We start from the raw sequence: 20,163 nt of genomic DNA on the forward strand, positions 1-20,163 counted from the left end.
CATCCTTTTTAGAAAGCCATACAGCGACTTTAATAGGGGCTCATCTCTTAGCGGTGTTCAACATCTGGTTTTGGTTAAAGGACAGCATGCCACTATTAGATGGGCTATGACCTGCAATGAGAAATGACCTGCAAAAGAAGGGTCACTTGTCTAGAAGCACACAGAAGGTGACGTTGGTAATGTGCACTTAAGATGACCCTGTCTGCTGAGGTTACAACACTATTCCTGTAGGATCAACACTTAACTGCTGTGGTTTGGACTGATTCATTGTCACTTCCAAATTTGAAACTGTCCACTTGCTTGTAGATACTGTTCAGCTGTACTCGGCATGACTCACTGTTTCTTGGTGTGTGTGAAAACTGGGAAAAAAACAAGGACTCCTATATCCCATGTTTGATCCCGTCTTACATTTAACCATTGAGACAAAGTGAATTGCAATTTATCCTGAACAGAAATCTGTTTTAGGCACTGGCCAAGAGTTTAAAGATGTGAACTCTAATGATATATAGCCTAGGCATTAGGTGTAAAAGCAGCCTCTTTCAGTTCCCTCCCTTTGGGGCTGTGATGAAATCAGCACAAACTGACAAAGTGCAGACTACTGACAATGCACTCTTTGAATCCCTGCACCCACTCTGGTGGTTTTTCTTTGACAAATAAAGCTATGGCTCAACATGTTTAGCAGTTCTGTTTGGTGGTGCGCAGCCTCTGTACAGGATAATTGTGTTGTTTTATCACTCTAGCTCTGCTATGAAAATATTCACACTTACATTAAATAGGTATCATTGTGGCAGTGTTTTCCTATCACAGCAGAGGTCTGCACAGACTCACTGCTCACTTCAGTCCAGTTGTCCACGGGGAGCTGCATCACCAGCTCTTATCAGAGGGAGTAAATCACAAAACACATTCTCAAGAGCACAACCTCATCACAGCCACCTGCAAGGTGGGGCACAGAGCAGATAGAGACTAATGTGACCACAGCAGACTCAACAGCATGTTTGCAAAACCTTATGTATAGGTTACTATCTGTCAACACGTGCAGCTTCCCTCAATTTAAAACTGCTTTAAGTAGTGTTTTTATTTGAAACTGATCTCCTTGTATTTGTGTCCTCAATTTGTCTCACTGTTTTTAAGTAGCTGTTTCGTGGAGGGTTTGTCATGTGAAATGTCCCAGATGTAAATATTTTGCGCTTTGCTTGGGTTATCTACTGCAGGAGTCTCCTTATCGTAGTCAGATAGAGGCAGAATTACATTGTTCAGTGATGAAAACAAAATGAGTTGAAGCTTTACCAAACTGGACCCATGTAGCTCACAGATCTGTTTATCAGACACAATCTGCTGTTTTTGAGTACAGACCTAATGGTATGTGAGCCCTTATAGAAACATAAACTCCTCTCATCGAGGTGCTATTAATCATTATAACTTTGATATTATAGTATATGGTAGAAGGTGGTAATATCATATGTACAATAGACTATGTAAAGTCTGGAGTTTCTCTTTTTCTTCACCCCTTTTCATCATATCAGCATTCCTCTGGGTAAATCTAAGATTCTGACAGTATCCAGAGATGTTAGTAACAGCAAGAGAAAGACTCACTGCACTTCAATTAGCACCGTCCAGTAGTCAGCCAGATAATGTTCAATTGCATCCTATCTCTGCTTTACATAAACACTGGACAAGAGGCCCCGGGGCCCAGGAACAGCTATGACAGATATTTACATGTGGAGTGTGAAATATAAACACAATTACAGTTTGACAGGCAAAAAGGGGAATTTTATGCTCACTGTGTAGCTGTATGTTCCATGTTGTAACTATTCTAAGCACTTTATTTTTTAACTTAAAAGAAGTCTCCTTTTTGCCAAAAATGACCAGAACCCAATTCACAACTTTTTCCCAAAAAAGGCCTGTTCATCGTAGTGTGAGTATGAAAAAAAAAGACATGTAGAAATGGCGTTTTGTTACAACAGTAATTTTTACTCATCCATTTGAAGTGAATGATAAAACTATATAGGGACAGTTTATATTCGTTTATATTGTAAAGCACTTTGTGTCATTTGATATAAAAATGACAGACAGACAGACAGACAGATAGATAGATAGATAGATAGATAGATAGATAGATAGATAGATAGATAGATAGATAGATAGATAGATAGATAGATAGATAGATAGATAGATAGATAGATAGATAGATAGATAGATAGATAGATAGATAGATAGATAGATAGATAGATAGATAGATAGAATTTAAATAAATAAATATGAACAATACATGTTTGATCCTGAGACTATTACCTCATTGATATGGGGCAGATGTACCTTCTGTAAACACAAATATGTAAATAAATAAATATGTAACTAACTAACTAACTAAATACATAAATATGTAAATAAATATGTAAATAAATAAATAAATATGCAAATAAATAAATAAATATTTCTGTATTAATGTGTGATCTTGGAGTAACTGTGTGAAGTTAAACTAAAACTTTAACAACAGAGTGTCAGATGTGTTTGTATGACCTTAAATAAACATGTAAATAAATAAATAAATATTTCCATATTAATGTGTGATCTTAGAGTAACTGTGTGAAGTCAAACTAAAACGTTAACAACAGAGTGTCAGATGTGTGAGTATGATCTTAAATAAACATGTAAATAAATAAATAAATAAATATGTAAATAAATAAATATATGTATATAAATAAATATGTATATAAATAAATAAATAAATAAGTATTTCTATATTGATGTGTGATCTTGGAGTAACTGTGTGAAGTCAAACTAAAACTTGAACAACAGAGTGTCAGATGTGTGAGTATGACCTTAAATAAATATATAAATAAATAAATATGTAAATAAATAAATAAATACACTAATTAATAAATAAATAAGTATTTCTATATTAATGTGTGATCTTGGAGTAACTGTGTGAAGTCAAACTAAAACTTGAACAACAGAGTGTCAGATGTGTGAGTATGACCTTAAATAAATATATAAATAAATAAATATGTAAATAAATACATAAATAAATAAATACATTAATTAATTAATTAATAAGTATTTCTATATTGGTGTGTGATCTTGGAGTAACTGTGTGAAGTCAAACTAAAACTTGAACAACAGAGTGTCAGATGTGTGAGTATGACCTTAAATAAATATATAAATAAATAAATATGTAAATAAATGAATAAATAAATAAGTATTTCCGTATTAATGTGTGATCTTGGAGTAACTGTGTGAAGTCAAAGTAAAACTTGAACAACACAGTGTCAGATGTGTGAGTTTGACCTTAGGCCTAAATCTGACCTGGGAGGAGTACACTGAGTCAGAAGAACTGGTCAGATGACTCATGTGTTCAGGACTTTGACCCGTTTGGAGATAACTTTCCCTTTGGTGTCTGGAGTCGCCATCTAGTGTTCATTTCCAAGAACTCGTACTGTTTTCCAGGTGAACGGGATCGATTGGTTGTGTCTGCGCAGGTAATGTGGAAGAGCAGGGGCCGCACATCAGCTGGGAGGGAACAACTCTTATTTATTCTAGCTGTTTTTTTTTGTTTGTTTGTTTGTTTGTTTGTTTTTAAACTCTGACGGATTACCACAGATGTAGTATGGGATTGTATTTTGTCAACAAATGATGAATGACGTTAAAATTTGGAGGAGATAAGTGAACGGAACTGTTGTTTGAACGTTTCCTGATTCACCTTATCTGCGTCGGAGCTGGCACGCGCACCGCCGCACCTCTAGGTTTTGTTTTCGCAGTTCGGACTTGTGCCCATATGCGTCTGCTTTTCTTATAAAGGCCATGAAACTACACAAGGAAAAGTTTACAAGTAATCTGAAGAAAGCGGGTATAGTAAGTAAACTAACAGGTGCACCCACGAAAATGTTCCTCCCACTGTTCCTAGTCCTTGTGCTGCTACCCTGTGGCAGTCCGGGCTGTGTGAGGGGTCTACTGTCAAAACAGGACGAATTACAAGATAAACAAGGTAACATAATGTTTTCTATTCTGTTCTGACTTTATTTCACTCACATTTGTAGGATTAGTTTAACTCACTAACTGAATCCATTTTTACACACTAGTGTTTGTGGATGAAGGGGACGCGAACTCGTTCCTGGGTCGTCACCTTCTGTTCAATCGGTTTGATTTCGAACTTTTTGTTCCGGGAAATCTGGAAAGAGAGTGTTATGAAGAAATCTGCAACTACGAGGAAGCAAGAGAGGTTTTTGAGAACGTCCCTCAAACAGTTAAGTGATGCTGACTAATGGGATTGAAATTAAGGGTTGAATCATCAACAACAAGATTCATTCAAGTGATCTGTTGTTGTTTTTTATTTACAGGATGCTTTTTGGAAGAAATACACTGAAGGCAAGTGATAACATCCTAACATTTTACAACAATAAATATTAACCCTTTCATGCACAGTGGTCACTCCAGTGGACAGTTATTCTACAGCTGTTCTTTTGTATATTCATGGATTTTTGTTGTTGTTGTTGTTTTTTGTTTGTTTGGTTTTTTTTAGACATATCTTTACTAAAGTTTTAAGACACTCCATATCTTTTCTGACATGAATTGGTATCATTATGTAGATCTCTCCTGAGTATAAACCCCCAGAATCACAAATCTTCCCATAGTTTTCACACAATTTATCAGTAAATACATGTTTCTGTGCATCAAAAATTAAACATATGGATCCAGCTGAGTGCACATTTTTGCCACTTTATGAAAAATAGGTTCATAAGAAATTGTTTTCAATATTATTTTTTTAATGTATTTTTTACAATCTTAAAATTATTTTTATTTTATTTATTTATCTTTTTTTTTTTTTTTTAATTTTTCAGAAGAAAATTTTCAATCGCATTGTTTTTTTCATGCCTAAAGAGGAATAAAAACACTCAGGAAAAAATTTTGATTAAGGTTCTCATAATTCGTGCATGAAAGGGTTAAATAATCTCTTATATTGAATTGCCATAGTACTGTAAGGTCATAACAACTTAAACTGCAGCAATGATAATTATTCTCCTGCTCTTTCTAAACCTGTTTCACCGCTTCAAGCTTTGTATTGTCACTTTGGAAATTCTACATGTTTACAGTCACAAAACTTGCTGTGATCTAATCTAACCTAATCATTTTCAAGTACAGGGTGGGGAAGCAAAATTTACAATGAACATTTAGTTGTTTTTTTCTCAGCAGGCGCTACATCAGTTGTTTTGAAACCAAACATATATTGATGTCATAATCATACCTAACACTATTATCCATACCTTTTCAGAAACTTTTACCCATATGAGTAATCAGGAAAGCAAACGTCAAAGAGTGTGTGATTTGCTGAATGCACTCGTCACACCAAAGGAGATTTCAAAAATAGTTGGAGTGTCCATAAAGACTGTTTATAATGGAAAGAAGAGAATGACTATGAGCAAAACTATTACGAGAAAGTCTGGAAGATACTATTAAAGAAGAATGGGAGAAGTTGTCACCCGAATATTTGAGGAACACTTGCGCAAGTTTCAGGAAGCGTGTGAAGGCAGTTATTGAGAAAGAAGGAGGACACAGAATAAAAAGATTTTCTATTATGTCAATTTTCTTGTGGCAAATAAATTCTCATGACTTTCAATAAACCAATTGGTCATACACTGTCTTTCAATCCCTGCCTCAAAATATTGTAAATTTTGCTTCCCCACCCTGTATATGGGACACAATTATAGCCCAGGTTTGGTCTAAAGTGAAAGAATTCATGTGGGAAAAGTAGAATAACCCTGTGATATTCAGATGACCTTTTCTATGTAATACAAACCTCTGCCCTGATCAAACTGTACTGTCAGTTAGACACTGTTGCCTGTGATGATCCACAGATAAGGACCAGAGGCCCACACGGGTGGATGTGACGTCTCTTTTGGTTGGACTGGTTGCTGCTGGAGTTAGCGTTGTCATTGTAGGTCTGCTGGTTTGGTATTTTTGCCAGGGCAAATGCAAAGATGACTTCAGCAGGGCCGGGTAAGGAGCAGGGTCTTTATCAATCATTGAGTTCACTACATTCACATTATGAGTTGTGTTTTAGAATGGTATTGTAACACTGAACAGTTTCAGCATTACACTGGGTTACAAAAAAATGTTTTTTACAAGTTGTCTAGGTTTTTTCAACTAAATTAGGACCATTTTGCACCGCTAAATCCAAAAATGACATCTGTTTTTCTCAATCAGGTCAGGTTTTTTTGCTAATTTGATTTTGAAAAATTTGATCTTCTCACAAAATTGATTACATTTTTGTGACTTTATCAGTTGATTTTTTTATATAGTTCTCACCCAAAATAGGTTTTAAGAGAAAAAAAATCATTTTCTAACAGGATGTATTTATTAAGTGTTACAAACTGTAGCAGAATACGTCAGGCTTATTTTTGCAAGATCTTCTAGTCGAAGCCATTTCATTCACCTGTAATATTAAAAAAAACAGTAATCATAAGTTGGCGAAAGTAAAATCTTCAGAACTAGTTTATTGCAAGAAATATGAAAGAATTTTGTATGATTTGATGTGAAAATGCCCATAAATGTAAGCAAAAATGTTAAAAAGCCAATGTGTTGCATAGTTCAGAAAGTTGACCTGATTGAGCAAAATTAATGTGATTTTTGGATTCAGCACACCAAAATTATCCTAAATCAGCTCAAAAAACTTCAACAATAAATTTGTTGTTGACCAGTGTTATATTACTGTGGTTCCTGATACTTTTTTGTATGCTTAACAGTGTGGAATTATTCAGAGTAATCAGATACCCTCTGTGGTTTACAGTTGTATGCAGGCATCTACCTTTACAATAATTGAATACTGTTGGTCACATGTATAAAACACACAATATGGATCTACATTCCTCTTCCAGTTCTATTAGGGCGCGTCCACGGAGGAGTAACGCGACTCTTATAATGCGACGGCTCGAGGAGGTTTCCCTCCAGCCTGCACACCCACCTGGACCCCCATTACCTGTGGATGAATTGAACCCTCCAGGGCTCCCCTCATATGAGCAAGCAATCGCCAACAGTGGACAACACGATGCCCCGCCTCCACCGTATCCTGGGTATATATTCATTTTTGCATTTGCACACGTAACATTCACATCTACTTTACATTTGTTTTTGCTTCATTCCATACACAATAACCTAGTGATGATGTCACATAAAAACTGCAACAAATGTTTTTATTTTTGCTTTTAGATCAAGACCTGCAAGCGCACGGCGGTAGTAGCCATAGGATATTTTATCAGTGCATCCGTTAACATCAAACACACTGGAGTTTACACTGTGCTTCTCAAGATCCTTCTTTGAACAGTGCCTTTTCCTTTTATGTTCCACTTCACGTTTGTCAATTTGTGCTTTTTATTCAGTTTCTCTGGCCTGTTTGTGTTCTCTGTTCTTGGCATTGGTGTAATCTTTTAAGATTTTATGTATATTTTTAGACATCATTTGTGTGTTAAAGTAGGAAGTGAAGAAAGACACGGAAATACAGATAAAGAGACAGGGAAGGATGTACAATTACTGTCTCCCACTGGGATTGACATTGCAGATGATAGTCAGTGACCGTAACCTCTCAGCTACTGGACTGACCCATCTGGGTACATTTTTAAATGTACCATATAAAACTACAAATGCCAAAAGGTAATTTTACAGTAGCATCTTTTTCATAGGTGTCATCATATTCTATAATATTACCCAAACCCAAAGCTCTGCAATACATTTACCCAGTTTGCTGCTTTTTTTTTTTTTTATCTGAAGGAGTATGAAGATTATAATATGCTGAGCTTGATTTAGCTGAAGTACTTATGTTTTTTGGGTGTTGCATTATCTGCAAGACACAAAATATGAAGGAGGGCTGTGAGGCTAGATTCTTTTTTTTTTTTTTCAATATATGATGAGTATTAATTGTAACAGAAGAGAGACAGGCTGATTTCTATATTTATAAGCTCTCGGTCTCCTTCAGAAGGAATAAATGTAACGGTAACACTTGGCATTATATTGCCATAGACTTAAATGGAATGGAATAATACAAGTGGTTTTGATGCAGTGGTCCAGGTTCGTGTGTTAGGATTCACTGCATATTTTCAGGTTTTTATTATCATGTTTTTTCAATATGTAGATTTTTTTGCTGAATTGAAGGAGTGTGTTGGAAAATGTTTGAGTGACCAGTCAAAATGCTCTAACATGTGAAATAATTTTTACTTTTAGTGTTTGGATTATTGTTAATTGTTAAATGTATTATAATAAGATGGGGATGAAAATGGTTTATATATTTTACACAACCTGGTTTTATATTTATACTGTAAATGCTTTTAGCTGGCAATATTTTTTTTAACAGTCCAAGGAGTTTACAGCACAACAGGTTGTCTGGTATACACAAAAGAATGTCCCACACATAATGTGAGTATTTTGATTTAAAAAAAAAAAAAAAAAAATTAGAGAATTCACACAAAATGAGTGGATGCTTATGTCTCATTTTACAACAAAGCATTCCAATTGTTTGTCTCCAAAGTGTCTGTCAATCACTGGTGAACCTGATCCAAAGCGATATAAAATTTAAATGTTTTTATAGATGTTTTAAATAAAATCAATATTTTAATTATTTTGATTGTGTGTGTTAATGTGTATGTTTGTTTATCCTGGTGGGACAGACTAAACTAAGCTGTAAGGTCAGATGGTTAATAAAATGTGTAGGATTAAGGTAAGAGGTAGGCATCGGTTATGTCAAGCAAATTAGGGTCAGGGTCTGGGGCAGAGATGTCCAATTCATCTTAGTTCAGGGGTCACATACAACCCAGTTTGACCTCAAGGGGGCCGGACTGGTAAAATAACAGCATAATAGCCTACAAAAAATAAGTATTTTCTCTTTGTTTTAGAGCAAACAAGTAAAATTAAATTATAAAATGTTTATATTTACAACCTATCCTTTCACAAAAAATGTGAATAACTTGAACAATTCGAAATTTATTAAGAAAATTAAATGTAACTTTAACAAAACTATGCTTATACTTATAATTTATACAGGCGCATTACAGATTGCAGTAGATCTACAAAGGCACGAAACATTTAGTAACAGGCATAATATAAAAATTTTGGAATTTGGAACTAAAACTGTTTGACACTCTTGACTGTTGATATCTTTTTGCACTTTGCAAATTCATCCCATGGGCCAAACTGAAACCACAGTGGAACCGGTTTTGGCCCCCAGGCCTTATTTTTGACACTCCTGTTTTAGGGAATGAATCATGTAAAGGGGTTATAGATATATTGAACTTGTCTTTTAATTATAATGCAGGGAAAGCCTGATTGTTGTGATTGAGACGAATGTTTCGATCTTAAAATGGGCTCATCTAACCTATGTGGAAAAATGAACTGAATGGGTTCTATACACAGTCCCACTACTTCCTGAACTTCAGGTGGCTCCTTTATTTCCTGTCTTTCATTATTGGACACACTGATTAATCCAGGCGTGTCTGCTACTTCTTGTTGTGACAACTGATTAATTACACACACCTGGATTAATCTGTGTGTCCAATAATGAAAGACAGGAAATGAAGGAGCCACCTGACGTTTAGGAAGTAGTGGGGCTGTGTATAGAGCCCATTAAAGCGGAATAGTTATAAATATTTTAGTCATTAGCAGGTGGAGCGTTAAAAAAAATGTGTACTTTTCAAATAACTAGTACAGGAAATTAGGAATAATAGTATTAATAATAATAATAATAATAATAATAATAATAATAATAATAATAATAATAATATCAGAGGTATGCTTATAGATCCTATGGACATGGTATGACATGTTTTATAACATAGTTTTAAGGGGCATTTGTCTGTCTTCCCTGTTAAAGGACAGGACAGGTGGTAGATTTCTAACACAGATGAAGTTTTAAAGGTGGAAGGAAGGAAAACTACAAAACTTCCAGCCAAAGTCTAGCGGTGCATCCTGGGAAATCAACTAACATGGGTACGTGAAACCATGCAGAGCTTGCACGGCTCTCGACGACGAGGGATGAACAAAAAGTAACGAATTTCTCCAGAAGGTTTAAGGTACAGTTTTGTCCAACGCACTGAAGAGGCTCACGGCGGCGTGGCGGACCGTGCGTTCTGCTGTGTGTTGGACTGCTGAGAAACGGGCTGCTACGATGCGTGTCCGCTGCTCCACGAAGCTCCGTCGGGGAAGTGAATCTTTCACCGGATGATGGACAGGAACTACCCGACCTCCAGCTTTGCGGACTCGCTGGCTCCACCAGCACAGACCGTAGCTTCTTGGGCCTATGACCGCAGCACCGCTAGTATCAAGCCAAGGTAAGAGATGAAGGAGAGGGCGGGTCACCTTCCGAAGGAAATTTCGGTGATGGAGGGCCTAGTTTGGCTGTTGTTGTAAAGTGCAAAGCTTGGTGTTAATGTCGAGAGCACTGGAGCAGTTGGGGGAAATGGAGTGTTTAGTCGGAGTTGGACGCTTTGGCTTGTCAGTGGTTTCTTAGCCGTTTGTTTTCCCACCTTGCTAGTTTACGTTAGCTCACCGTCTGTTCAGCATGGACGTGGACAGAGTTACTATCAACTAACTCCAAATATACATTTAAACCTTTCTGTAGCATCTGTCAGTCGGTAAAGCTAAAATGGTGTAGATAATTAGCATTTATTAGCCTGCCTTTATTCATAAAGGTGCTCGCCAAACTCAAAACAACATATTGTAACCTAGCTACTTAAGCTAGTCATGCCAGTTATGAAACTTTAAATTAAAGCTACATTAATGGGTTTTACCCGGGAGCTAGGAGGCGACTGTCTCAGCATATTAGCGTCATTTTAGCAGCAAGAGTTAAAGGTGTTTCGTTGCCCTAGGTGTTATTTTACTACTTTTACATTCAAGGTGTACAAGCCCACCTGCTAAAACTTTAAAAGCTCGCATAATTTTCTCGCATTCTGACATACTGCAGTAGCTAAATGACCAAAATTAAGCGTCTACATTTTTAGCTAATCCCATATGATTTAATGTAATTAATCAGATAGGATTTGGAGCCAATCTTTGTAGACTGAAAGCTAATCAAAAGCATAGTTGATGGCTTCATTTTAAAACGGAAAAACTGTTTAATAACTCACAAATCTCCCTCTTTTGCCATTGCCCTAAGGAGTATGTAACCATCAATTGACATATTTTAGGTCATACTTTAGGAATTCAACACAGAATCCTAATGTTTTTAGTCCAATCTGTTATGCTATCAGCACATAGAGAAAATTTTGTATAAAAGCTGTTTAAAAAAAAAAAGTGGAGGATGACTCCCTTTCAGTTCTTTGTTCTCCATACACAGATGTTTACCTTCTGGCTAAAAGGGAACACATTGGATCAGGCTGACTGCATCTGATTGCCTCTAATTTTACTCCCATTTCCTATTAATCTTCTAATGAGAGAATTTAATGTCATATGTCATAAATTGGAGGCTATTAGAAGTCATTATTTGTCTGTCAGTGTTGCCATTTGGGCATTTTTTTGTTAATTGTCTCAAGTTGGTATCATTGCAGTGTCTGGAATGTGATGACATAGTTCTGTGAAAGTGTTCGTCACTCATGAGACATTCATTCCTTTAAAGAATGAGCACTATACATTTTTAAGCCTGCCACTGTTCCTTTTTTGGATGTGAGCTCTCATGTATCTCGTCTTGTTTTCATGCAGTCCCAGTTATGGTACAACACACCTTGATACAGAGCTCCTTCAGCGGCAGAGCTACTCCTCTTCCCACCAGCTTCCCACCTACACTACATCACACCTTCCCGCTGCAGCAGGTGAGTAAGGTGCCATTTGAGCCAAATTTGGTATGCAGTCATGCAAATAATCACCATATATGCAGTGGTTTTCATCATTTTTATGGCCCTGAAACTTGAATAAGTCCAGCAAGGGGACTGCTGCATGTCATCCTTCCTTCATCTCATGTTGTGTGTGTATATATATATTTAATAAGTAATACTGTTAAATAACTTAGTGAACATACCCTGAGCAGCTCTTCTCTATGCTTTAATTGTCATATACATCCACATAGAATTGTATTTGTGTCAGTATGTTGAAAAGCATCATCTTCCTCAATGGTTTTTCAGGAGCACTCGACACAAGCAGTAATACTTCTGAGACCTCAATCATGAGCTTCCTGTCAGCCATGGAGTCGAGAAGCCTTCAGGCTGGTCCTGTTAGTGCCTCGCTGCTTCCTCCTTTTAGACCCCCATCATGGCCAGCTGGTAAGGAACACCAATTTTACATTTTGTTTATGCATATTGCTCATTTAATTTTCTGTGAAATGAATTTCTTTGTCAATGGAAGAAATGCTGTTTAATATTTGTGCGTTATGGTACTGTCCTTAACCCATCTCTTCAAAAATTGAATTGTGAGAATAAGTCCATGTATCTAATAATGAGAATTAAAGATGTTTAATTGCTGTCAGGGAATCATCATTAAAATAGACAATGGGTAAATGAAGTATGTTTGGTTAATTTGCCCAGCATGCCAGTTACTCTAGGTTTGTGTGGGGGGGTTGTTGTTTTGTTTTTTTCAGGTTTTCATTTTTAGTCTATATTTTTCATGGCTTATGTCTCCCCTTTAAATTCCCTGCACTGACTCTCCATTGTCTTCTCTGTACCATCCAGGTACCAACTCCTCCACTACAGAGCTGTATTTGACTGGGGCCCTGCCTTCTACTGCCACTTTCCCCTCTCCTGCTGCTCTGTCATCTTATCAACATACTGGCACCTACCCCTCCAGGAGCTATGCTACCAACTCTTCTCTGGCTCTCCAGGACCCTGCCTTCAGTACTTCAACCAATGGCCTGTTTTCTCACCATGACCCCTTGCTCCATCTCAAATCAAGCCAGACTGTGCTTCCCACTGCCTTAGCCTTCAATCATCTCCCTGCCCCTGCTTTAGGCTCCACTTTGCCCGTCCAATCCTCAACGTACCGCTCAGCCCAGGAATCAGCCCCTCATCTCCTGCAGCCCCAGTTCAGCCTGCTATCATCTGCACTACCTGCTACACATGGTGCCCCACAACCTTATGGGGCCACCGTTTTCTCAGGCTCCATTGAGAGAGCACTTCAGCGAGAATGTAGTGTGATCAAACACCACCAGAGGCCTTCTAGCAGCCACACAGCCACAGAGCAATCCCCAAACTCAGAACACTCCCTTCAGGGGTACTTTGGCTCTGGCAGTGAAGCGGAGTTGTCTTACCAACAGGACCCATCCCGCCATTCCCCAGTGTCTTGCAGCCCTTCCACAGGAGCAGACTCCTCACAAGGAATCAATGGTGGTGCACAGAACAAAACAGATTCTGCATCTGAAGCTTACTCATCCTCTTCTGTGCCACAGGCAAAAGACTGCTCTTCTAAACTAGCTCCACATCCTGCTGGGGGCGAAGAGAGGCTCAGTAATCATCAGAGTCTGACAGGACGTTCACCTGAACATTATAGCTCCCCAGGACAGAAGCAGAACACAGTGATTGCAAATCAGCAGTCTGTTCAACTGTCCGCCCTTATGTCCAGCAGTCTGTCTCAAACGTATATGACCCCCCACACCCAGTCTCAGCCCTCTCACTCCACCTCAGACAAACTCCCCTCAATGTACAAAACTCTTACTTCCCTCTCCAATGAGTCTGGCAGCATTGCATCTGTTAGTCAGACTCTTGTTTACTCTCCTTCTCCTGTGCTGAGTCAAGAGCAGGAAGTCCAGTATGGAACCCAGGTCCAAGGCTTGTGTCGGGGGATCAATCTCTCTGAGAGCTACCCCACATCTCAGGGTGCCCCAATTGTGACTTATACATCCCAGTCACAGGGGCAAGTGTCAGTGACTCAGTCTCAGAGCTATGCCACAGGACAGTCCCTCAATGAATCTCTTAACTCCCCGTATCCACCCACATGTGTGCGTAGTCTTCCCACATCAAATTCTACGCAGGACTACAGTCTGATGCAGGCCTCGGTAGGAGATAAAACACATGAGAATATATCCCAGCAGCAGGCACAGTCCCACAAATTTGTTTTGCCTGCACCTTTGCCTAACTACTCTTCGACATCTCAAGCCTTGCAGAACAACATCAGATCCTCAGTACAAGACATAAAGCCTGTAGATCCTATGCAGCAGGCATCCATGGAAGCTTCTGCTGCAGACACCAATATGGCTGCTCACAACAACGTCATCTATGTCATTTCAAAAATGGATGACCACCATAAAACACAAAGCGTTATTAGAAGCAGCTCACGTTCTGATGACCAGCTCATGGGACTAGGTCATACAAATGCAAAAGATGAAAGGTTGGGACCTATGAGCCAACAACATGTTCAGCTAAGCAGTATCAATGGTCAACAAACAGCCAACTCAAAAACTGCAAACACCAGTGTTGTATCTTCACATGTCCATCTGAGTTTAGAGCAACTCAAACAGCACCCTCTTCAAATCAAATCTCCTGAGCCGCATCAACAAAGCCACCAAAACCACAGCTTGTCTCAAAGCCAAACTGCAGCAGGCCACACCCAGTTTATCACTGTGCCCAGCAATCAAGTTCTCCTAGAGCCCAGTCAGATGATTCTGCTTCAGCAATCCCTTGTCCACCACAGTCAAAACTCATCAAAGGTGGTATCTGCGCAAGGTATCCAACAAACTCAAGGTTTGGGATCTGTTAATGTCCAGTATCTTCATATGGATCGGGATCTGCTGGCTCCTAGCATCACTGAACCCCCAAATCCACAGGGCACAGTCGTATTGGAACAGAACTCAACGTGCCCTGATTCTTCTAAACATCTTCTGCCCTCTAAAGACCACTACAGCCAGCCAACAAATCAGCAGTCAAATGAAGCCAAGAACCACTTCGCCCTTAACTCCATTTGCTTTCCTGACTCAATGTTACTTGGAGATGAAAGAAACATTTTGTCAAATGTTGATGACATTCTGGCTGCTACAGTGGCAGCCTGTGGGGTCACACCACAAGACTTTGTCAAAGCTACATCCTCTGCTGAGGCTGATTTGGCAGTAATGGCAAACCCAGCTGATTCTAAGGGTCATTTCCAGACTGTAGATATGAGGCACATGTCACCTATTTTCTCCTCAGCACAACAGCAACCAATTCTTACCAACACTATCTCCCACTCAATGACCATGACACTAAATGGAACTCAGATGGCTTCAGACTGTCAGGGGCAATCTGTTCATCACAGCAACAGCTCTGAACTTGACACAAATGGAGATGAGGGGAGCTCTGAAAATGAATATCACTTAACTGGGCAGGTGTATGACCCCTCAGGTCTGCAAAACAGAGCCAAAGGGAATGAAAAATGTATTAAAACAGAGGATGGCCTTATGGAGAGCACAAGTGGTGAGGACTTTCCCAAAAAGAAGGCTCGCTCTAAATCCCTGTCCAAGCCAGGTGGTCCTGACGAAGATGGAGGACAAGCCAGACCAGTGAAGCGAAGTGGGCAGACAAAACGGCAGAATTCCAGGGGTAGTGACGTCTCTCCATCTGCCTCACACAGTGTGTTCGAAGGCTGTCCACAGCAGGAGAGAATCAGACAAAAGATCCGTGAAGTGGAAGAGAAACAGCCTGAAGTCAAAAGTGGCTTCATCGGCTCCTTCCTAGACTTCCTCAAATCTGGCCCCAAACAGCAATACTCTCCAAGTCCTACACGGAGTGTTAGTCGTCCCAGAAAGCCCTGCACCTCTTCCAAACCACCGCCATGTACGTTGCCTACTTTGCCTCCCAAACTGCAAACTCTGACAGGGCCTTTGATACCCCAAGAGAGTCAAACTCCGCAAACGGCAAACTCTCAGCCAAAACGCCTGGATGAAGATTTACAAAAGAACTTGGAGACGCTGCCGTCATTCAGCTCAGATGAAGAGGAGAACACTGGGAAGAACCAGGCTTTGAGGAACAGCATAAGCTCAGCACTCTCAGCTCTTGATGAATCTTCGGATAAGAAACCTCGGACAGGTACCTTTGCTGTGCAGTTTTAATCATCTTGAAGATTATGTTCGTATATTGAAGAAAATATGCAATTAGAAGTATTTTTTTGTAAAACTCTTTTTCTTATTTTAAATGCTGTCTGAAATGTGTGTACTTTTATTATCAGTATGTTCTAGCTGACCTCCAATATTACTGTCATTTCTTAACAATGTATTTATTTCCAACCTTACTGTAGATATTAGGATCCCTGTTCCAATAATGAAGCCAGACCCAGCTCCTGTCATACCAGCCACTGTTGCACAGATTTGTCTGCCACAAGCAGCTGCTCCTTCACAGCAAACAAATGCCATCTCACGAGGAACTGGATTCTTGGTCAAAGAGATGCCCATAGAGGTCCCGTCAGGCCAGCTGGCTGTACAGCTGAGGAGTGTGGCCATGGAGGGACTGACAGACGAGGAGTTATCAGACAGCGGAGGAGAGGGAATGTACCGGGAAAGAGATGAGTTCGTCGTCAGGAATGAGGATATTGAAAGCATGAGGGTACAGTCTGCAAAAAGTCGATGGTTTTGAGCTTGGATTTTTGTTATTCATTCAGGCATTTTCATTGGTTTTATAATTATTATTTATTTTTTTTACTTAGTCTAAGAGTGCATAACTATTTTTTGGGATTAGTTTTAAAGTCTTTATTTATAGAAACTGAAAAAATAAGGTGAAGAATGCGTGACATGAAATATAAATTACAAAACCTTTTTCTTATTGTTATTAATGGTCCCATATTGTGTAAACTATTAAGACTGAAGGGAAAACAAATATTCAGTCCTACATTTATTTAGTTTTTTATTCATTGTAGCTTTTATTTCACTCATATTTTGGGGAAATTGTTTTTACTTCAGTTTTGTACTGCTAGTTTTGTGACTATAATTTTTCTGATTCTTGCAGAATTTAGCTTCAGATGAAGGTGGTTATAATACTAGATGTGTTGATTCATACTTGAGCCTCTTTCATTGTTACAGTTTCTTACACTGCACCTGTTCCACATACTGCATACTCAAGTCAGTGTTATATTGTATCTGATGTGTCTAGGTGACAATGAGAGCAGGGAGTGAGCCCCCAGCAATCTGGAAAGTTCAGAAAGCTTTGCTGCAGAAGTTTGTGCCTGAGCTGAGAGATGGAAAGAGAGTCTTCTCAGCTACTAACAGTGTAAGTAAAGTAAACCTGTCAGTTCACCTATATGAAGGTGGTAAAATCCATACTGTTGTCTTGATACTCTATGGTATTTTTTTTCTATGTGTGCAGTATCTAGGGTACTTTGGTGATGCTAAGACCATGTACCAGCGGGTCTATGTGAAGTTCTTGGACACAGTTAACAAAAGGGAGTATGTACGTGTTTGTAGTCGGAAGCCTCGTTGCAAGCCTATGAACTCCCTCAGGTATGGGATTTGACTGATGGTTTTCAACTGTGTTTACAAATGTGGCTCTGCAGTGCTGTAATTCTGGCTGTTTTATGACCCAGGGGGGCTCAGGTGAAAACCTTGCTGGGCTTGACAGCCACCACTTCCTCAGTGTCACAGAGCCAAAAGCCACGACCCAAACAGTCCAAGCCCAGAGCAGAGCCACCACCGAAAAAAAGGCGGAAATGGAAGGAAGAGTTCTCACCTGCTGTCTCAGGCTCATCTGCAGAGGAAGGTGACGAAGATGATGATGGTGAAGAAACATTTAGACTTCTAATTATATCCTGTATATCTGTTATATGGTTTATATATGAGCTTTTCATGTGAATGTCATCTAAATCTTCTTCGGTTCGCTCACTTTATCCTGACGCTTTCACACACTCTTCAGAGTTGAACCCTCCAGTGCCATTTGCTTCACGGCTCCTCAACACCCGAACCATGAAGGAGACATTCAAGAGCTTTGTGGAGCTTCTCATCAGCATTGCCTTGGATGAAGATGTGATGACAGCACTTGAGAGGGCAAACGGTATGTGATTTTTTTTTTTATTTTTATTTTTTTTTATTTTTTAAGCCATTGTGAGTGACTTAACAGCGAAGTCTAAGTGAATACAAAGGTATTTGATGACTTGTTCGTCTTGTCATAGATGAATTGTTGCTGCCACATATGAAGAGGGTGGACGGGATGATCACGGACAACAGAAAGCGGTTGCTTCATAAGCTGCACATAGGGCAAGTTCTGAAGGTGGGTGTGTCATTCCAGTTCTGATGTTAAAGGGTTATAGTGTGATAGCAGTGCATTGCTGCTGAAATGTTAAACACTACATTAATACAACATGAGCATTATTTTAGACTAACTTTATTTTGATGTTAAAAAAAAAAGTGCTGGTCCTTGACTGGTGGTATACACCTACAAACACAGTTTGTGTTCTGTCTTCAGACGGCTCTGGACAGCTTCCCAGAGATTTCAGTGGTGACTGAGCTGAAGAAGGATGGTGAAACCCCAGCCTTCAAGGTGCGTCTCAGTGGGAGGGCCTACAACAAGAAGACAATGAAACCATACAAGATGCCTAACAAAATGCCACAGGTAAGGAAGATGTTTTAACAAAAACTGACTTTACTTTCTCATCTGTCCACTAGAGGGTGCTTTGTTACCTTTTTGTGGATGACTCTACTGTTCATGCCATTGAGAATCAAAATCAAAGTGTACTTTTCTGTCATGCTCTCTCTTGTCTTTGTAGGAGTACACGGTAGACCAGCAGAGGACTCAGTGGTTTTCTCTATACCACTCTTTGCAACATTACAAGTATCACACGTACCTCATGTGTAAGAATGAGGTGAGACAGTGTTGTACAGGCACACATTCCCTGTAAACACTAATACATTGATCATAATGCCATCATTTGTTCTTCTGGCCTACAGATAGCATCACTCCGGGTTCAGGCAGGAGATCTGGGACAGGAGGAGACTGTACAGAAGTGCCTGCAGAATGGAGCCTGGGTGGAGGGGCTCTTCGATCGCTTTGGGGAGCTAATCAATCAAGTGCAGCAGGCCTGCAGATGATCCAGCCTCGACAGGCTTTGGTTAAAGTAAAAAGACTTTGAACGGCTGAATCTAACATGTAAAAACAGGAAGACTCCTCGTTCATATAATGGCAGAAAAGAAAGGTGGTGTGGATACAAGTTCACAATCAAGCCACTGAGTGCTCTTTATCAGGAATATGAATTAGTCCACATGCCCTATGGACTATTGGGCGCCTGAAAAGGGGCATCAGGCGAACAGTGGGACAGCAGTGAATTTTATAGTTTGGATTGCTGCATTTAAGCAAGAGGTATATTGATCAACTAAAGACAAAGACTGTGTTTTTGGGAGCATAATGCCTCTCTTAGTCTTTGTAGGCTTTTGTAGTCACAAGCCCTCTTTTAAAGGGCCTTTTCATATGTTTTTTATCTTTTATTTTTTAAAGGTTAAAGACAGAGCATAACCCATGAGCATGTATTAGATAGAAAGCACTCGATATAGGAAGTAGATGACAGGAAATCAAAGAGCAGAAATCATGTTGTCTACAGATGTAACAAGCCTTCATTGATACTTCGATAAACAAAATACAGAGAAAGTGATTTATTTAAAAATAACTATATTATATATAACCGTAGATATATACTGTTTGTAAAACATCCATTTTGTAATGGAGTGCCAACTTATATATAATGTACATTTTGTATAAAGGAACGGGAAGGCTGGAGTTGGAGCATTTCAGTCAAGGTGGAGTTTGGTAACGATAAACTGTATCTGAATTCTTCAACTTTTGTGCTTCAAAAACCCTTCAGCTATTAAAAAATGTATTGGAGTCGGTACCTTCCCAGTACTGGCTTTAATGACATAATCAATTAGTATTACCTTGAATTAAGGGTTAAATGAAACATGTAAAAGTTGTCTTTATACTTCTTTACAGAAATAGCCCACATTTTATGACAGATATATATTTTCACAGAAGTAAATATTATGTTCTCTTGTTTCTAAGACACTTTTTCATTGTTTTTCACAATTTTCCAAAATGGACTCTTTGTAAGACAAATAACCGATTTTATGCTATCACAAAAGCTCGTTCTTTAAAGATGCAATTTGTAAATAAAGTGCTGCATGCATTCAGTATTTGTCATATTTTTTTGTTGGTTTATGTAAAGCTCTTGACACATCACAAATTTTACATTAATCTTTTCATGTGGTGATCCCAGGAAGATGGTGTTAAGTGGTAGAAGTCAGTGTGACAGCATCACAAG

At 39.0% G+C, this 20,163-nt stretch overlaps 2 protein-coding genes across 3 annotated transcripts; both read left to right on the top strand.

The window, feature by feature from the left end:
* Positions 1-3,503: 3,503 nt before the first annotated feature.
* prrg4 (proline rich Gla (G-carboxyglutamic acid) 4 (transmembrane)) lies at positions 3,504-8,503 on the top strand. The gene is made up of 6 exons (XM_030130289.1): positions 3,504-3,985; positions 4,080-4,243; positions 4,338-4,365; positions 5,853-5,994; positions 6,873-7,067; positions 7,204-8,503. Exons 1-6 carry the CDS (start codon positions 3,802-3,804, stop codon positions 7,229-7,231), a joined length of 741 nt encoding a protein of 246 aa, XP_029986149.1. The 5' UTR covers positions 3,504-3,801; the 3' UTR covers positions 7,232-8,503.
* A 1,434-nt stretch (positions 8,504-9,937) lies between these two features.
* On the top strand, positions 9,938-20,032 carry qser1 (glutamine and serine rich 1). 2 transcript variants are annotated; one of them, XM_030124903.1, is made up of 13 exons: positions 9,938-10,310; positions 11,677-11,786; positions 12,096-12,233; positions 12,639-15,959; positions 16,168-16,472; positions 17,016-17,132; positions 17,229-17,362; positions 17,446-17,636; positions 17,772-17,909; positions 18,028-18,125; positions 18,321-18,467; positions 18,622-18,717; positions 18,803-20,032. In XM_030124903.1, exons 1-13 carry the CDS (start codon positions 10,201-10,203, stop codon positions 18,941-18,943), a joined length of 5,046 nt encoding a protein of 1,681 aa, XP_029980763.1. In that variant the 5' UTR covers positions 9,938-10,200; the 3' UTR covers positions 18,944-20,032. The 2 variants fall into 2 exon arrangements, with proteins under 2 accessions (XP_029980763.1, XP_029980772.1); XM_030124912.1 differs by having other exon boundaries at positions 17,446-17,633; positions 18,803-18,943.
* The last annotated feature ends 131 nt before the right edge of the window (positions 20,033-20,163 follow it).

The sequence above is a fragment of the Sphaeramia orbicularis genome, chromosome 3 (genome assembly GCF_902148855.1).
Source record: "Sphaeramia orbicularis chromosome 3, fSphaOr1.1, whole genome shotgun sequence".
Taxonomy (NCBI): Eukaryota; Metazoa; Chordata; class Actinopteri; order Kurtiformes; family Apogonidae; genus Sphaeramia; species Sphaeramia orbicularis.